This window comes from Filicampus tigris, chromosome 4 (genome assembly GCF_054856515.1).
Source record: "Filicampus tigris isolate MCC_2025a chromosome 4, RoL_Ftig_1.0, whole genome shotgun sequence".
Classification (NCBI taxonomy): Eukaryota; Metazoa; Chordata; class Actinopteri; order Syngnathiformes; family Syngnathidae; genus Filicampus; species Filicampus tigris.
Genome location: NC_141220.1, coordinates 7,619,143 through 7,634,840, shown reverse-complemented (window position 1 = coordinate 7,634,840; position 15,698 = coordinate 7,619,143). Strand labels below are relative to the sequence as shown.

General features: G+C 39.3%; 1 protein-coding gene across 1 annotated transcript; it reads right to left on the bottom strand.

The window, feature by feature from the left end:
* Positions 1 to 929: 929 nt before the first annotated feature.
* Positions 930 to 12,780, bottom strand: ube2na (ubiquitin-conjugating enzyme E2Na). Its single transcript, XM_086028819.1, has 4 exons — positions 12,623 to 12,780; positions 3,422 to 3,668; positions 2,904 to 3,044; positions 930 to 2,155 (listed from the first exon to the last, which is right to left on the bottom strand). Exons 1-4 carry the CDS (start codon positions 12,650 to 12,652, stop codon positions 2,118 to 2,120), a joined length of 456 nt encoding a protein of 151 aa, XP_085884945.1. The 5' UTR covers positions 12,653 to 12,780; the 3' UTR covers positions 930 to 2,117.
* Between the last annotated feature and the right edge of the window lie 2,918 nt (positions 12,781 to 15,698).

Here is a 15,698-nt window from a genome sequence, read left to right as displayed (position 1 = left end):
TGTTTAGGATGTAGCATCAAACTCATGTCTGTTTAAAAATCACACCAATGACTGTTAGTGATATTAAATATTATTAAATATCCAGTATGTGTCTGTAATCAATCAATCAATCAATCACATTTTATTTATATAGCACTTTTCATACATAAAAATGCAACTCAAAGTGCTTTAAAACATTCAAAGCAAAACATAGAATTATCTTCAATCAAAAGAAAAGATAAATTATTTAAAAGTTGTTGAAAGAACCAGAACCAGAATCATTCTCTTTATTCTCTAAAATTGCAATGCACAAAAACGTGTATGTGAAACTGATTTTGTGAGCTAAAGTCTTTCCTTATGCTGCTTTCAAATAGTACTCTTCTGCAAATGTGTTAAAATGAATTATTCATGACATACAAATCAATTAGTGAGGTTTTCTCAAAATCACTTTTTATAATTTAATTTTATAGCATTTGATGTAAAATATTACCTAAAGCAAATATTTTATTAGTGTACTTCAAGAGGAAGTCAACTCAAACATATTTTTCCAAGAATATTTTCTATGCAGGCCCACTAGTTGAAACACGGCATTCTGATTAATATTGGGTTTATGGAATATGAGTGAAGCAGGAAAATCCACCCGTTTTTAGCCATCTCATGGGGCGCCATTTTGTCACTTCTGTCGACTGAAAATGACATTACAGATGATCAGGTCTCAGATAAGGACCAATCACCGATCAGCTTCAGAAAACAGGTGAGCTGTGATTGGTCGTTACCTGAGCCCTGGGCAACTGTGAAGTAATTTTCCGTTGACAGAAGTGACAAAATGGCCGACACCAGAGATGTCATAAAACAGGTGGATTAACGTGGGATGCTCAGATTTGTGACTATTGATCACTGCTTGCTGTGCTTTACTCAATTTAAAGACCAGAAAACACCACAAATCAAAGTGTTTATTACCTAATTGAGTTTATTTACAGAACTGAAATGTATGCAGATGATCGTTTTCCATAACATTCTCAGAACAGGAAAAATGTTCCTCCCCAGATGATCAAAAATAATACATTTACATTTAACTTAGCTTGGTGGCCACAAATGTTGTCAGGTGTCAAATCGTACACTGATCTAAATTGGAGGAACACGCCACACCCCAGCATCACATATGCCATCCCAATCCTGATTTATTAAATTAGGTGAAAGCTCAAATGGAACCCCTGCTTGGCGGTCTAAGTGCCATTGGGAGGAAGGTCATACACAACTGAGTCTTGTAGTGTCAGACTGACAATGCACAAGAAGAAAAAAGGCTGAGTGGAGTTTAGTATGACTGTAATAAGAAGAAAGAAATACAATATACAAGGACTAGATATTGTCAAATTAAACAAAAAAGCTCAAACTACGTCAAGGTCCATAATGTCCATCCTAACAGCACTGACACGAACAGAACACAATTGCCGGCTAGAAGTGGTTAAAAAGTCATGGTGGTGTTTGTGATTTGTAAAAGCAAAGGCTCAGTTTTGGCTTTCAGTCCTATTATCTGCGAGTTAAATAAGGAGAGCTGTTTTGTGATTGGCCAGCCCGACACTGTATCTCCATGTGGGCGTCGCACTACCCTATAGGCGGTAAATATTAGTAGTTGTTAGTTGCTTTTAATCAACAGCGATAAAGGAACACAAAGTTAAAATAAACATAAAAATACACCATACTGGCCACAACTAGACCTTCTTTCCTCACCCAATCCCACTGCTGTCTCCTCCTTGTAACCCCCAATAACCGCCCTACCCCAGCAAAGATGCGGGATGCAAGTTTCTCCCTCTTGAAAAGCTTAAAAGAGCAGCAGTTGATAGACTATTGATGTACAAAGAAAGCCAAGGTGAGCAGACCTAAAGCTCTGAGCAAACAGTAGTGAGTTATTTCAGACAAAGACAGTCGTTTTACTAGAATGCATTCACTAATTGCCAGCAGTTTTTTCCCTTTTCATATTCATGTTTATTTATAGCATACGTGTGCATGTGTATGTGTGTGTTTGAATTTGACCGTGTCCTTCAAATGCAGAGTAAAGGAGGTATTGGCAGAACATGAGGACTTGTGTTCACACTTGACTTGCGTGTGTGTCTTCGCTTGACAGGCTGCTTGTCGCTTCATTTGTTTACGGCGTAAAGTCTGGTCCATGACTTGGCTGAAGAGGAGTGGGGGAAAAAAACAGGATTAAAGGTCAACAAGAACATTTCCAAAAAGGATTTCTTCCTGCAGCAATTTATGACAAATGATTTCATCACGTTAAGGGCTAATGTCCGATGAGTTGGGCATTACTGTAATAAGACCACCACTTACAGGCGGCCAAGGGAAGACCTGCATGCCTTGGATGTCTTGCATAAAATAAACATTATCATCATCACGCAAAGTCTTTTCAGATAAAGTTAAAAAGCACTTAAAAAGTGTGTGTGAAAAGTGTCATCTGTGAGGCTGCTTTGGCTATTCTTTTATTTTTTTCGCCTTGGAAAAACAACAGTGTGACTCAAGAGCCCTGATAGACTAATACAGTTTTGTTAGCTACAATGTGTTAGCTTGCTTGCTAGCTAGCGCCTGTAAAAATCTCCATGTCAAGTCTTTTTAAAAATTCCAAAGGAGCCATGTGAGAAACTCCAATGGTTGTCGATGGCCATTACGTTCCATATTATTTTAATGTATTATAGAGCATTAAATTAGGTTTTAATAAGCTACTTAAAATTATGTATGCTAAAATGACATCACTATTAAATCAAGACTAGAAAAAAAGAATGTCTACACAATGCATCTATTTTTTTCTATATTTTTAAAGTGTGCAGGCATGTTGAGCACCAACCAAAAAGTCACATTGGTCTTTTCAAAGTTTGGACTCCGATCTTCCGATCGTCAGGTATTCATTTGAAATCAGCAGGTCTTACCTGTCTCTATAGCTTCAGCTTCATTGGTCTTCCACTTCTCTGCCACATCATTTGCTAAGGGATCGTCAGGGTTCGGAGCACTTAGTAATGCCTGGATTGACAGCAGCACCGTGCGAATCTGCAGAGCTGGTGACCATTTATCTAAAATAAGAATTGAATAAAAAGAAGACAGAACGGAGGAGGCTAAGACAATGAAAATGGAAGCACAGGCAATATGACGCAAGTTACTACAAAGGGCAGCAACAGGTGGAGGGTGTACGAGTAGTACTAAGGGGGCAGCTGTCCAAGTCGTGACCCCAGTCAAAGTGTCACTCAAAAGCCCTTTTGGCAGGCAGATTAAACTGACAAATCTCTCAATTCATCTGCAGATAAACTAAGAGAATTTGTCAAATTGTCCTTGTTCCAAAAACCAACATATTTGTGAAAAACATGATATTCACTTCTTGTAATCACTTCTGAGAGTAGGACAGGAATATACACAGACTAAACTGTCAATCTGGAAATTATTTGTGACTTACCTTTCAGAATGTCTAGACATATTCTTCCCAGCTTGTCTACATTGGGATGATATATTTTTGTCATGAAGCGGACCTTAGGTGCTGCCATCGGATATTCCTCTGGTAAAAAGAGTTCTAATTTAAATGTACCCCCCTCAAAAGGTGAGTCCTGCGGTCCGGAAATGACCACGTGAAAGTAGCGAGCGTTGCTCTCATCTGGCTCTGCCTGGATACCTGGCACAGGCTCCGCAAACAAGCGCTGAGTTTCCTGGCAAATCAAAGCAAAGCGCGATCATGAACATTAAATTGTGATAGACAACACTGTTTTGTTGAAAGTGGAGAGCTCAGAAGTAAGACTCTTGCTTTGTCACGAAGATGAGAGAATAAAGCAGGGGGCAAAACTCATCCGAGGCTGAGCAATGATGCTCGGCCCGAGAAGTGGTTCCTTAGCAGCTAGTTTGACAGTCAAGACAATTACAGCGATACTGTGCAAGTACAAAAAGGAAGTCAACTGGAGGGAGGAACTCATAAATACATGGCATATAGTGCAGACATCTGTCAACTCCGGCTTCCCAAAAGATTCAACCCTCAAAGGGACGGTGGGGCCGCGATGGCCATGTATTCACAAACAAGTTCATTTTATATATTTTTTGATCAGGAAAATGAAAACAGTTGCCATTTTATCCTTTATCCATTCATTTTGGAGGAATTAGTAAATAGGTAACTCCGTGAATAACGCCCCTTGTTAATGAGGAGAATGGCCGAGCCCCCTAGCGTTCTATCCATGTTCGGCCGGAGTCACGCGAGGAACCGATTCCAAACTCTCCGTTGGAAATCAAATCAAAACGGCGATCAATGGCCACCAAAATTTTTGTGGACATCTCTCAAACATTTTTTTGTCTGAGCATTTGAAAAATTCCATCAGAGACAATTTTGTCAACCCAATCTCTCACTGTAGCATGGATGCTAAGTCGTCCAGGTGGCGATGGCACAACCTCCATGCGCACCAACTGATTATCCTCACGCTTTGTCAAACAACAGCAGGTGGTACAGCGTGGAGCAAAGAAGCAATGTGAAATACTTGGTAAAAGTCTCAAATGTGTATATTTCTGTGTTTTTCTTCACCTGAAGTTGAACGTTACTCGTACATTTATAGATATTGTCATCCAGCTCACACCCACTGAAGCTCAAAAGAACTCATACATTTAAGGGTAAATGTGGTCCCAAAACTTAAAAAGGAAGTCGGCTCAAACATGTTTTTTTTCAAGAATTATGTTTTACGCAGGCCCATTAGTTGAAACCCTGCATTTTGATGAACATTGTGTTTGTGGAATATGAATCAAGCAGCAAAATCCACCAATTTTATATCCATCTCATTGGGCAGTCATTTTGTCACAAATGACATCACGAATGCTAAGGGCTCAGGTAACAACCAATCACGGCTCAGCTTCAGAAAACAGGTCAGCTGTGATTGATCGTTACCTGAGCACTGCGCAACTGTGGTACCATTTTCAGTCGACAGAAGTGACAAAATGAGATGGCTTAAACAGGTGGATTAACTCTTATTCCACAAACGCAATATTTTTTCAGAATGTCATGTTTCAACTAGCCTGCATCAAACATCTTCTGGAAAAAAATGTTTGGGTTGACTCCCACTTTAATTTCACTGCCATTGACGACTTGTCTTTTCACAGTCCAGCCGTTCAATCACAGGAATTTATTTATATATTTTTTCAAACGTCTGAAAATGTCTGTCAGTGAATGGATTAAAAGTGAAGTCAACCCATTTTTTTCCTTTACAATATGTTCAAGGGTTAGATACCCCAAGACTAGGACTTTTTATCAGAGCTGGACATCGCCTAACCGTCACAAAGTTCCCGTCTGCATATTTAGCCGATCCGTGTGGTGCCAGTCGTTCCGAATCAGCCAAACGGCGTCGAGAACGGAATAAACATGCAGGTGCCGCACTCCTGACACGCAACCGAATAAAGAAAAAATAAAAGTGTTGTGTACCTGTCGGTCCTACAGATGCAATGACGTGCCCCATACTTTTTTTATTTCACCGATCACCACACTGTGCATGTATGTGACTCCCAAGTCCGAACACTTCAAACGCGGCACTAGTTACCCAACTGCGCAGGAGATTTTTCAACAGGAGATACAGCGCGCATGTCGCTTGACTGTCCTGCTGGAGGAGTACGCAGCTTTAGTTGTGCTAAAGCTAATGCAAACAAATACTGTATTGCCGTCTTGGTGAAGTTCAACAGCTGTAAAAAAAAAAAAAAAAAAAAAAAAAAACTCAAGAAAGTATAAACATACCAGGTATGATAAGGTCCTCGCTCACGGTTCTCCAACCCTGGTCTCTTTATTTCTTGTCCCAGTACTTGTTTTATATTATTATTTTATTCTATTTATATTATATTATATCATTACATTATATTATATGTATTATATTTTGCCATTTTAATTTTATGAAAGGTCTCACAACTCGACAATCTGTTTAAAAGATTCAAGGGTTATTTCAGTGCATTATTAATATACATTGACCATTTTGTAAATATGCTTATTTGTTCTACATTGTCTGTTGTAGCAAGGGGGGCATTTATTAATGAGACACACAGGGGCACATGTGTGACGTAGCTGCGCTTTCCCGGCAAAGTCGAGACAGCTTCTGTACGCGGGGGCGATTGCTCCGTTAACTGTGTGAATGTGACGTGCTTTCTCTTGCTCCATCACAGAATAAAAAGGTGTTTGTCTGGAGTCCTAGCTGACCAATGGAAGCACTCAACGGACCGGGCGTCTCCGCCCATCCGTTCAAAGACTGACCGGATATTTTATTTTATGCCCTCCAAAAAGGCTCATCAGAAGCACGCAATGTTACAACTCATGTTTGTCTTTTTTTTTGGGGGGGGGGGCATTTTAGTACTGATGTCATTTTTACACGCAAACCTTTTATATGAGTGCCAATGTTAAGCTCATCCAAGTGTCTCTTTAAATATCCAGTGTGTGTAATTATTTTGGTTGTGTGTTTAGTTTTACAGTAAACTCCAACTGGGATAAACAGCTTGAAGGAATGAATGCAGACGAATCCTAAATAGCTACCGTACTTGTTTTTGACAGGCTACTCCTGAATGCAGCTCAGAGTGAAATTCCTGAAATGTTTTCGATAACCCACAGACAAAACCATGCAGTGAAAACACAGACAAGAGGGGCTCCCAGTATCAGTCACGCGCTCAAAAAAACTCAAGGGCTCCAATCTTCCCACCTTTTCCCACCAATATCAGTCTCTCCGGCTTAGTCACTCACCTGTACCGCTTACATCTTTCCGTTCCCATTAGGTTTTCTTCTCTACATGGCTACCTCCCACTCCGCACATTATGGAAAAATTTTGAGTGTGAAAAAATGAATTGTCTTCTTTTCTGTGGGTTGAATTACAGTCGCACCTCCAAAGTCAAACGCCATCCAGGTTGACGTCCAAACAAAAGGATGATTATAATTTGTTCTAGTGTCCAGAAAGTCAAAGTCAGAAAAGTTTGATTATCTGTACAGTAGGCCTGGACAATTAGTAGGAATTTAATCGTGATTTCGATTTTGGCTTCTCTCCATCTTAAAAACGTTATAATCGGAGAAAAACAATTAACATGCAGAACGGCATAGTGTGTTGACAAGTTCCTGACGTTGTGAAAGTAACCTGAATGCACCAAGTTTCTTGCGTAGCAAGCGTGTAGCATACCGTCGCTGTCCTGTGAAAAACACTTATCTCCAATTTTGGAAACCTTTTTAATTTTCACTTTAATGCGATGTCTGTAACGCAGAAACATGATTCATGTAAAAATGAAAAAAAAAATGGAGACAAGTGTTTTTCACATGACAGCGACGATGTGTGATTCTTCCGTCCCTGTGCATGCTTTAATCTGTTTAATGACACCCACTTGGAGTTCACTTTAAAACTAAACACACAATAAAATAATTACACGCAGTTTATTTAAATACAAAACGTTTTTAAAACATCACTAGCGCTAATGCTAAACTCAATGTAAGATCGCATTAATATTCCAACAGGAAATTAGCATTGACTTCCGGAGTGATGACGAATATTCGACTTCGGGAGTGATAACGAATATTAACACACAAACGCTGTGGAAACACATACACATAAGTAAGATACATAACAATACTCAATGCACGAAACAACACTGCTGCCCCTAAGAGGCCAAAATGCGCAGAAACAGCCGGTATTTGTGTTTATTGTTTTTTTTAAATGACTATTTTTGGATATTCTTATTTTATTCTTGTATGTTGGTTGAAACAAAGTCGAGTGAGGTGCACTGATGGCTCATAAGATACGCCAATCTGATGTTACCTGTTACGACAGTTTGATGCCCAAAACTGGCATGTCATTAAAAGCAGTTCCAAACAATTGTGCCATGTCAATTTTTCCAATTTTGGCAATTTTCGCTTTCAGACCGAAATTGCGATGTCAGACAACATGATTTTGAGATCGTCAAAGCTGTGGGTTTTTTTGTTTTTTTTTTAAATGCTTGTCATCCCTCACGCTCACAAATCAGCAGCATGCTATTGTGGACAGGTCACATTAACCAGCTGGTTTAAAAAAAAAATTTTAAAAAAAAAGTGACGCTCCCACTGTCACCCATAATCCCAGAAGTTATTTCTTTCGCAGTTGCTTGGCATTAGCTAATATTGCTCCGCAGCCGCACAGACTTTATATCTTATCTTAGGTCTTGTCTTATCTTAGCAGCAAATAGCTATGTGATGCGGATCCTCTCCTGAATGGTGATAAATAAACTACCCTAGTAACAAGTAGAGCTTTCACTGAGAAGGTGAACGAGGAGTTTCTAAGTCTGCTAATTGCAGTCGGGAAAGACCCAAAATACTCTAAGTGCTTAGGCGTACAGTACACTTTTCACAGAGATCTGGCCAGAACCGCGTTAGGGCGGAGAGCCAGCATCTTAAACAGAAAAATTGTATGATAATTTATACGTATTAGTGAACCCCCAATTTTTTTTTTTCAAGAATTTGTTCATGCAGGCCCACTAGTTGAAACAACACATTCCGTTTAACTCATTCCATTCCAAATATGTCTTTTCACGGTCCAGCCATTCAATCCCAGGAACGTATTTATATTTGTAGTTATTATTATGTTAGTAGGGTTGGGCACTGAGAACTGGGAACTGAGTAGAACCGGGAACATAATTCCGGTTCGCCCGGAACCATTCAGATTTTAGAATGTCGGTGCGAATTTTCGATTCCAAATTAGCCGCGAAGAAGAAGCACGAACGAAGTACGACCGATTAAAAAAAAATGTGTGCGCACGGCACGCAGCCCCAGGCCCCACCGCGGTGGCAGCAGTCGCCCTTCACGGGTTTGGTGATCCTGCCCGGGCCGGCCCATTCGGCCGACGCCTAGCCATAGAACTGACGCGATGCGGCTCATGAGCCAAAGTCAGAATCGGCTAAGTACGTTTAATGCCAACATTGAGCCCACAAGTTCAACACACAAATGCGCATATCCAGCTAATATTTATCTTATAGCATACACAGCTGCAGTACATACACACTGTACATATACACATACATCATATGGTTACATAGACTGCATGGATTAGATTAGAAAATTTAGCATTGTGTTTGTCATATATATTTTCTTTCTAAAAAAAGACAAGGTTAGCCAATCAATTGGTGTTCAGTAGCATGCTTTCAGTAACAGCTGCATTATTGAACTTCATGAACTTCTCAAAAATAAAGCTTTTGTGGAAAAATAATACTAAATAATAATGCCAAAAAAAATGTCAAAGTAAATATACTGGTTAAAAACAGCCCTTTGAGTAATTCATGGTAAAATTCAGCCTTTGAGTAATTCATGGTAAAATTCACAAACAGTAAAAAGTTGAAAGTAAAGAACAGAGAAGTTCATGTGATTTTTTTCAAAAGTAACTCCTTTTTTTTAAGAATCAAATTTGGGAATCGAGAATCGTTCGGAACCGTAATCGAATCAAAGAACCGGAATCTGAACCGCAATCATCCAAATTCAAACGATGCCCAACTCTAAATGTTAGGGTAAAAAGGGTCTGAAAATATCTTGTATTAATATTGCATTTGTGGACTATAAGTTAAGCAGCAAAATCCACCCGTTTTTGGCCATCCGGGGTGGGCGGGGGTTGTGGTGGTGCTGGTGGTAGTGGCAGTTTGTCTAAATCCGTAGTCGGAAACGCGAACGAAAGCCCGTTCGAAATGATAGGTGGACTGGCCTATAGGAAATGGCGGATGGACGGACGGTGGAAGAAGGGTACCCCAGCTGTAGGCAGAAGGCCATAAACGGACTGCAATTTTTTTGTGAAATGCCCAGCTCTGGATAAAGTGTTTACAGGAGCAGACAAAAGCGGGATTATCCAGAAGGGAATAAAAGAGTAAAAAGTATTTTTCTTTACATAAGTGTACACACTAACGTTAGCCAAAACAACTCATTTTCACCGAGAGCGGGATGGAATTTTTTTTTTTTCCTGTGTGAGTGGGATGGGATTGAAAATCCACTCCCATGTCACCCTCTAGTACAGACCAGTGGAATGACATAAAGCCATTTTCCCTACAAAGAAATCAGATTTTTTTTTTAAATGTTCATTACAGGTTCACTTTACTCCACTGAAATGTCCCTTACAGGGCGATTTGGTTTGCAGCAGGTCACATTGACAGACATACAACGAAACAGTCACATATACCCAGAATAACAATACTAAATATGATATGGGCAGTATATCGCATCAAATGCGTCAAATGCACAGGCAGTACAAGGCAGCTCGTAAACAGTCACACATGGTAAGTGATACCGATAAAAATAACATTATGACAGACTACTGGTCAGCATATGTAGAGCAGTTAAAAGTAATGTGCAAATTTGCAATAAGAGAATTAAATAGTAATAATAATAATAGAGCATGATAAACTACTGATCAGCATACACTCGACAGTAGCTATAAGTAAAGTGCAAATATGTAGGACAAAAGATTACGTAATCAGACTACTGGTCAGCATATATACAGCACCTATAAGTGAAGTGCAAATATGCCATAGAAATAGATAGGTTTTGCTCATTTCTAGCACATACAGGGGGTCGTTTATGACAACATTTTGAGATTACTAACGGCATGCAATAAATTAGTTTTCACATTGGCATAAGAATACATCACCTTTTGGCAAAAGAAGACATGCTCATTGGCCTCCATGCTTGCTGTTTTTCATTTGATTGTTAAGGTCTAGAAATGTTTCTCATTTTAATACAGTTGCACCGTGCCTTATGAGTTTAAACAGCCCTGTCACTGTCAGTCATTGTCATACTTACTGTTTTTCATTTGACTGTTTTATATTTATGGTGTACAAATGTTTTTCATTCAAATGTTAATTGTAGTTATGACATTTATAGGTTACAAACAGCAGACAATTAACTAGTTTGCACTGTGGCACAAGAGTACTTCATCCTGCAGCACATCAAGAGATGCTCAGTAATGTTTTCATTTGATTGTTTTGTAGTTATGGCCTAGTGTGTGTTAAATATTGACTGAAATAAGTTTACTACCTGCAATTAGCACTGGTAACCGATGATTGCATTCCAAGTTATGTACAAATTAATGTAACGTCACCGCCACAGAGAAGGAACACCACTGTAAACCAGGCACTATGCAAACCAATTTAATTTGTTTTGTTATTCAAAAATAGTATGTTCAACACAGTCGTTGAACCCTGAAAGTGGTAAATATCTGATAATATTTTATACTTTGGGATTGGCTTCTGATTATGGTTACAGTGCACCTTGGTGTCTGGAGTAAGTGGATCTTAAAATCACCACTTGATATGTCAATAAAGGACAGCACAGTAATTGCAGTGTGAAATGCAAACAAACTTTGACTCAGTAAAATGTGTGCCATTAAGTAGACGTGTTTCAAAGGTGTTGCCATACAGCCATGTAACTAAGTACGACTATCACATTCACATGAGTAGCAATGGCTTTGGCTAACTCACGTTGCTCACTTCGGGGTTACGAACCATATGATCCTAAACTCCTCTGATAACAAGAATGTTATATGAGGTGATTCAATTACATTTGGTTCTTTCAAGGACACAGTGGAATAGTGTGGGTCAGCCTGATCCTCTGGGTTTTATTCTTGTGTACCAGGCCTGCCTGGAAGACATATTCACTAAAATGCACAACACCCAGTCAGAAGTACTGATGAATACAATTAATAGGGATTTATATTTTTGTCGAAGTTAAGAGGATATTGACTAGCGTAGCACACAGATAGGCTCAACTGGTACCGGTGGTGTGAGAAAGGGGAGAGTCCTTAAATAAGGAGCGATCCACTGCACACGGCTTAAATGTGAGCTAATTTATTAAACGCGTTTCGTTAATATTTTTTGTCATTCATTGAGTTCTCAACCAATAAAAAACATTAGAATAAAACGCACAGCATAGTTTGTAATTCATAATATCTACCACTGATAAAGAGTTCGGGTTCTGAGTTATCAACTTTTACCCCCTATTTTAATGCTCTAGGTTGAAAGAGGCCTTGCAAAATACAAACGCCAACAGAGCGCCAATACTTCATTTCTCAAGTTTTATTCTCAAATATAACGTTATTACACACTGGGGAGAAGCGTTCACCCATTGTCTCGTTGCAAGAATTACATCCATTTTAACACGTACATTTGCACCAAAAGGCCGCACGATCCAAAAAATTACACGAAAGACAGCCAACTTCTAAACGTGTCGCTTATATTTGAGTGCAAACCACTCTATTGGGAAGAAGAAGAAAAAAATATCGGCACAGCGAGTTTTTAATTTTTAAATACACAACGACGGAAGACATGGTTAGCATGCTTAGCTTCGTTAGCCTGCTTAGCCAGGCAGACCGTCAGTCCCTGCAGCGTTCTACTCACGGATATAAACGATAATCCACTCTTTATTATGTTTTTAACTATTCGCGTGGGCAAACACGATTAGCACTGGTGCCTGTATTTTAACCACAACTTTTGACTGATATCCGCACGGGAAGAAAACGGAAGTCACTTCGGACAACTAACGGTGTCGTGGTAGATGCTAGTTAGCACAAAAAGCCCATATTCGATATTTTGGGCGTGTGGGTCCAATATGGTGGGTAAAAGCCATAACAAAAAAGTCACACGGGATCATTTTCCAACGTGAAATGGTTACCTTTATAATCCTGCGGGGCAGTCCTGTCATCTTGTCTTAAATGCGAGCTTTAGCTCAGTCAGTCAGTGCCTCCTCTCGTTGACAGCACACGCACACACCTACGACTTCCGGGTTCTCTGCGTCATGACCACAGATGGAGGCACTTGCAGCAAACCATCTGTTGTACTGTACACACCAACAACCAGTCTTGTCGAATATCTGAAAGCAATACTTGATTACCTTGTCAGAAAATAACTTTGATAGACACAAAGTCACCTTGTAGAATATTACCTGAGTAAAAGGCCTAGACTAGTATTATTAGTCATATGATATTAACCCTAGAACACGTATGTTAAAATTATAACACCCACATCACTAAAGAAATACAGTTTTCATCCATTTATGTTAAATTACAACACTGTATGCCAAATTGTTAGTTGTCTACTTTAATTTCCCCATACAAAATATCACATTTAAAAAAAATCCCCCGACGTTAGTGTTCTAGGGTTAGGTAATAAATTAATTGAAGCAACAAAAAAAATTGAAAGAGCCAGCTCAAGTTAGAAGGCCGAGGCTGAAAAAGAGCCAAAATTTCCATGGCTATTGGCCATTATAAATCAATCAATCAATCAATCAATTTTTATTTATATAGCACGTATGTATTGATTATTATGATTATGCTCCTGGCCTCAAGATGTCCATCCATTCATTATCGATACCGCTTATCCTCACAAGGGTCGCGGGGCGTGCTGGAGCCTTTCCCACTCTTCGGGCAGTAGGCGGGGGACACCCTGGATAGGTTGCCAGCCAATCGCAGGGCACACAGAGACAAACATCCGCACTCACAATCACACCTAGGAGCAATTTAGAGAGTCCAATCAACTTACCATGCATGATTTTGGAATGTGGGAGGAAACCGGAGTACCCGGAGAAAACCCACGCAGGCACGGGGAGAACATGCAAACTCCACATAGGGAGGCCGGAGCCGGGATCGAACTCACGACCTCCGAATTGTGAGGCAGAAGTGCTAACCGGTCGTCCACCGTGCCGCCGCCTCAAGATGTATTCATACTTTATGTGGATACATTTTCTCAGCTCAAACATGTACACTGTAAAAAACACAACTTGTATTTTGTGTGGGCTAAAACAGTAATTTAATTTGAAACCACTTTAAAATATAAATTATAAAACATTTAGTTAGCACAACAAAATAAGTAAGTTATTTGCTCCAAAACAATATGCTGAGTTGTTTTTACTTAGCATATATCTTTAAGTTGGGGGACAATACAAGGCACAATTAGTTCTATAAACTCTTATTTCTATATTGGAAATACAGGAAAGCCAATTTTCACCTTAGCAAAACTTACAATATTTTGTTGAATTGCCCAATTTAAAACTTTATTGATGTTTGTTGACATTACATTTTTAGTTCACTGAACTTTTTTATTTCATTTATTTATTCATTTATGTATTTATTTATGCAAAGGAGAGATTCCGCCGTTCCTTCTTGCCTGCTGCTGTCAGACTCTTTAACAAGAACATTGTGTAGTCTCTACAAACTGGCGGACATTAGTGCAATTGCAGTCCTGCACCTGAGCTCATATCGTGCAATACCCAATATTCCCCACTACTGTAATACCGTGCAATACTCAACATTCCCCACTACTGTTCGTCAAGCTTTATTTTTATCCAACGATGTTCCTTACATTTCACTACAGCACTGCAGCACTGTCACTTTCTTAGAGTATTTTTCCTCTGTACTATGTACAGGCCAAAATGAGTGTTCCTCATACTTTTTATGTAGATGTATGTTGGTGTGTATATACATGTGTATATACACATGTTACTGCTTATATTTACATAGGTTTGATCCCGAATGTTTGCCGTCAATGTTATACATTAATGGCTACATTATGCCGCCGTCCCTGTGTGACCTATATCTTTGCTGCTGTAACAATGAAAATTTACCCACTGTGGGATCAATAAAGGCATTCTTAAACAGTGTAGTTATTTGTGGGCATAAGAATGATGGTGGACAAAATTGACACCTGACAGCTAAGTGCAGAGGCAGCCCTGGCTAGATTTGCACCCCGAACGAACCATCCCCCCAAAATGCCATGTCAATGTATGTTAGAGGTTATTTAAATTACCATATAGCGTGTAGGAGTAAAAAGGCTGTGTGAATTTGCACTTGTTGTGTTGTGTTGTGTTGTGTTGCAAGCAAACTGCTGGACTAGGTCGCCTATGGGTGAAATTCGTTGCATGACGTGATGCCTGAATTCTAATAGTTGCTACTTCAGCAAAACTAGATACCAAATAGAGTCATCTTCTGAAGCTTAGCAACATAGCAACAAGAGCCTATAATAAATAACTACTGTCACTCATATCATTAATATCTGTATTAATCACTGCCATGGTGACACCCCCCCACCCCCCCACCCGATATCATGGATATTTGACATTTACAACTGTCAATGGCAGTGATTAAAGATTGATTGCTTATCTGATAGAAGGAGCAAGTAATTGATTTCCACATATAATTTGTATTTTATTTATTTAGAGGACATTAATAAAAAATAAATAAATATGTACAAATATTACAGGACTCTTGACAATGTAAAAGCACAGTGGAACGGCGCAAGCCATATGTGGCCTGCTGGCCAAACTTTGCCCACCCCTGACATAAGCCCTCTAGTGTTTCTCACACAGATTGTGAGATTTCGTTATTACTAATAAATTTGTGACCAACATTAAGTTCTCATTGGTGTAGGTCAACAATGGAACAGTTTTGAAAAGTGTTGTAGTAATTGCAGCAAAGCTATAGAAAAACCAATGCTGTAACAATGGCATTATTTTGGAAATCTTTCATACATTTCTATATAGAATGTCTGCCTTACAAAAGCAAGTGTCTCTATAGGCTCACTCCATCACAGCTAGTTCTTTTAGACAAAACAAAGGGCGAATTAGACTTGCAGGCAAATAAGGGGAAGTAAGATTGTCCTTCAATTTGACCTTTTTATGTTCTCAAGGCTAAAGATTGGAGGATGGTGTGGAGCTCCTCCTCTTGACAAATGCATGCAGACAAAAGGATCAGCCT

What these genes read in the sequence shown, in the direction of transcription:
- ube2na (XM_086028819.1), bottom strand. Translation starts at nt 12,652, where the DNA reads ATGACAGGACTGCCCCGCAGGATTATAAAG. An exon ending in TGCCCCGCAGGATTATAAAG is followed by an intron (nt 3,669 to 12,622) that starts GTAACCATTTCA and finishes TTGATTTGCCAG; the next exon opens with GAAACTCAGCGCTTGTTTGC. An exon ending in AGCTGAAGCTATAGAGACAG is followed by an intron (nt 2,156 to 2,903) that starts GTAAGACCTGCT and finishes ACTCCTCTTCAG; the next exon opens with CCAAGTCATGGACCAGACTT.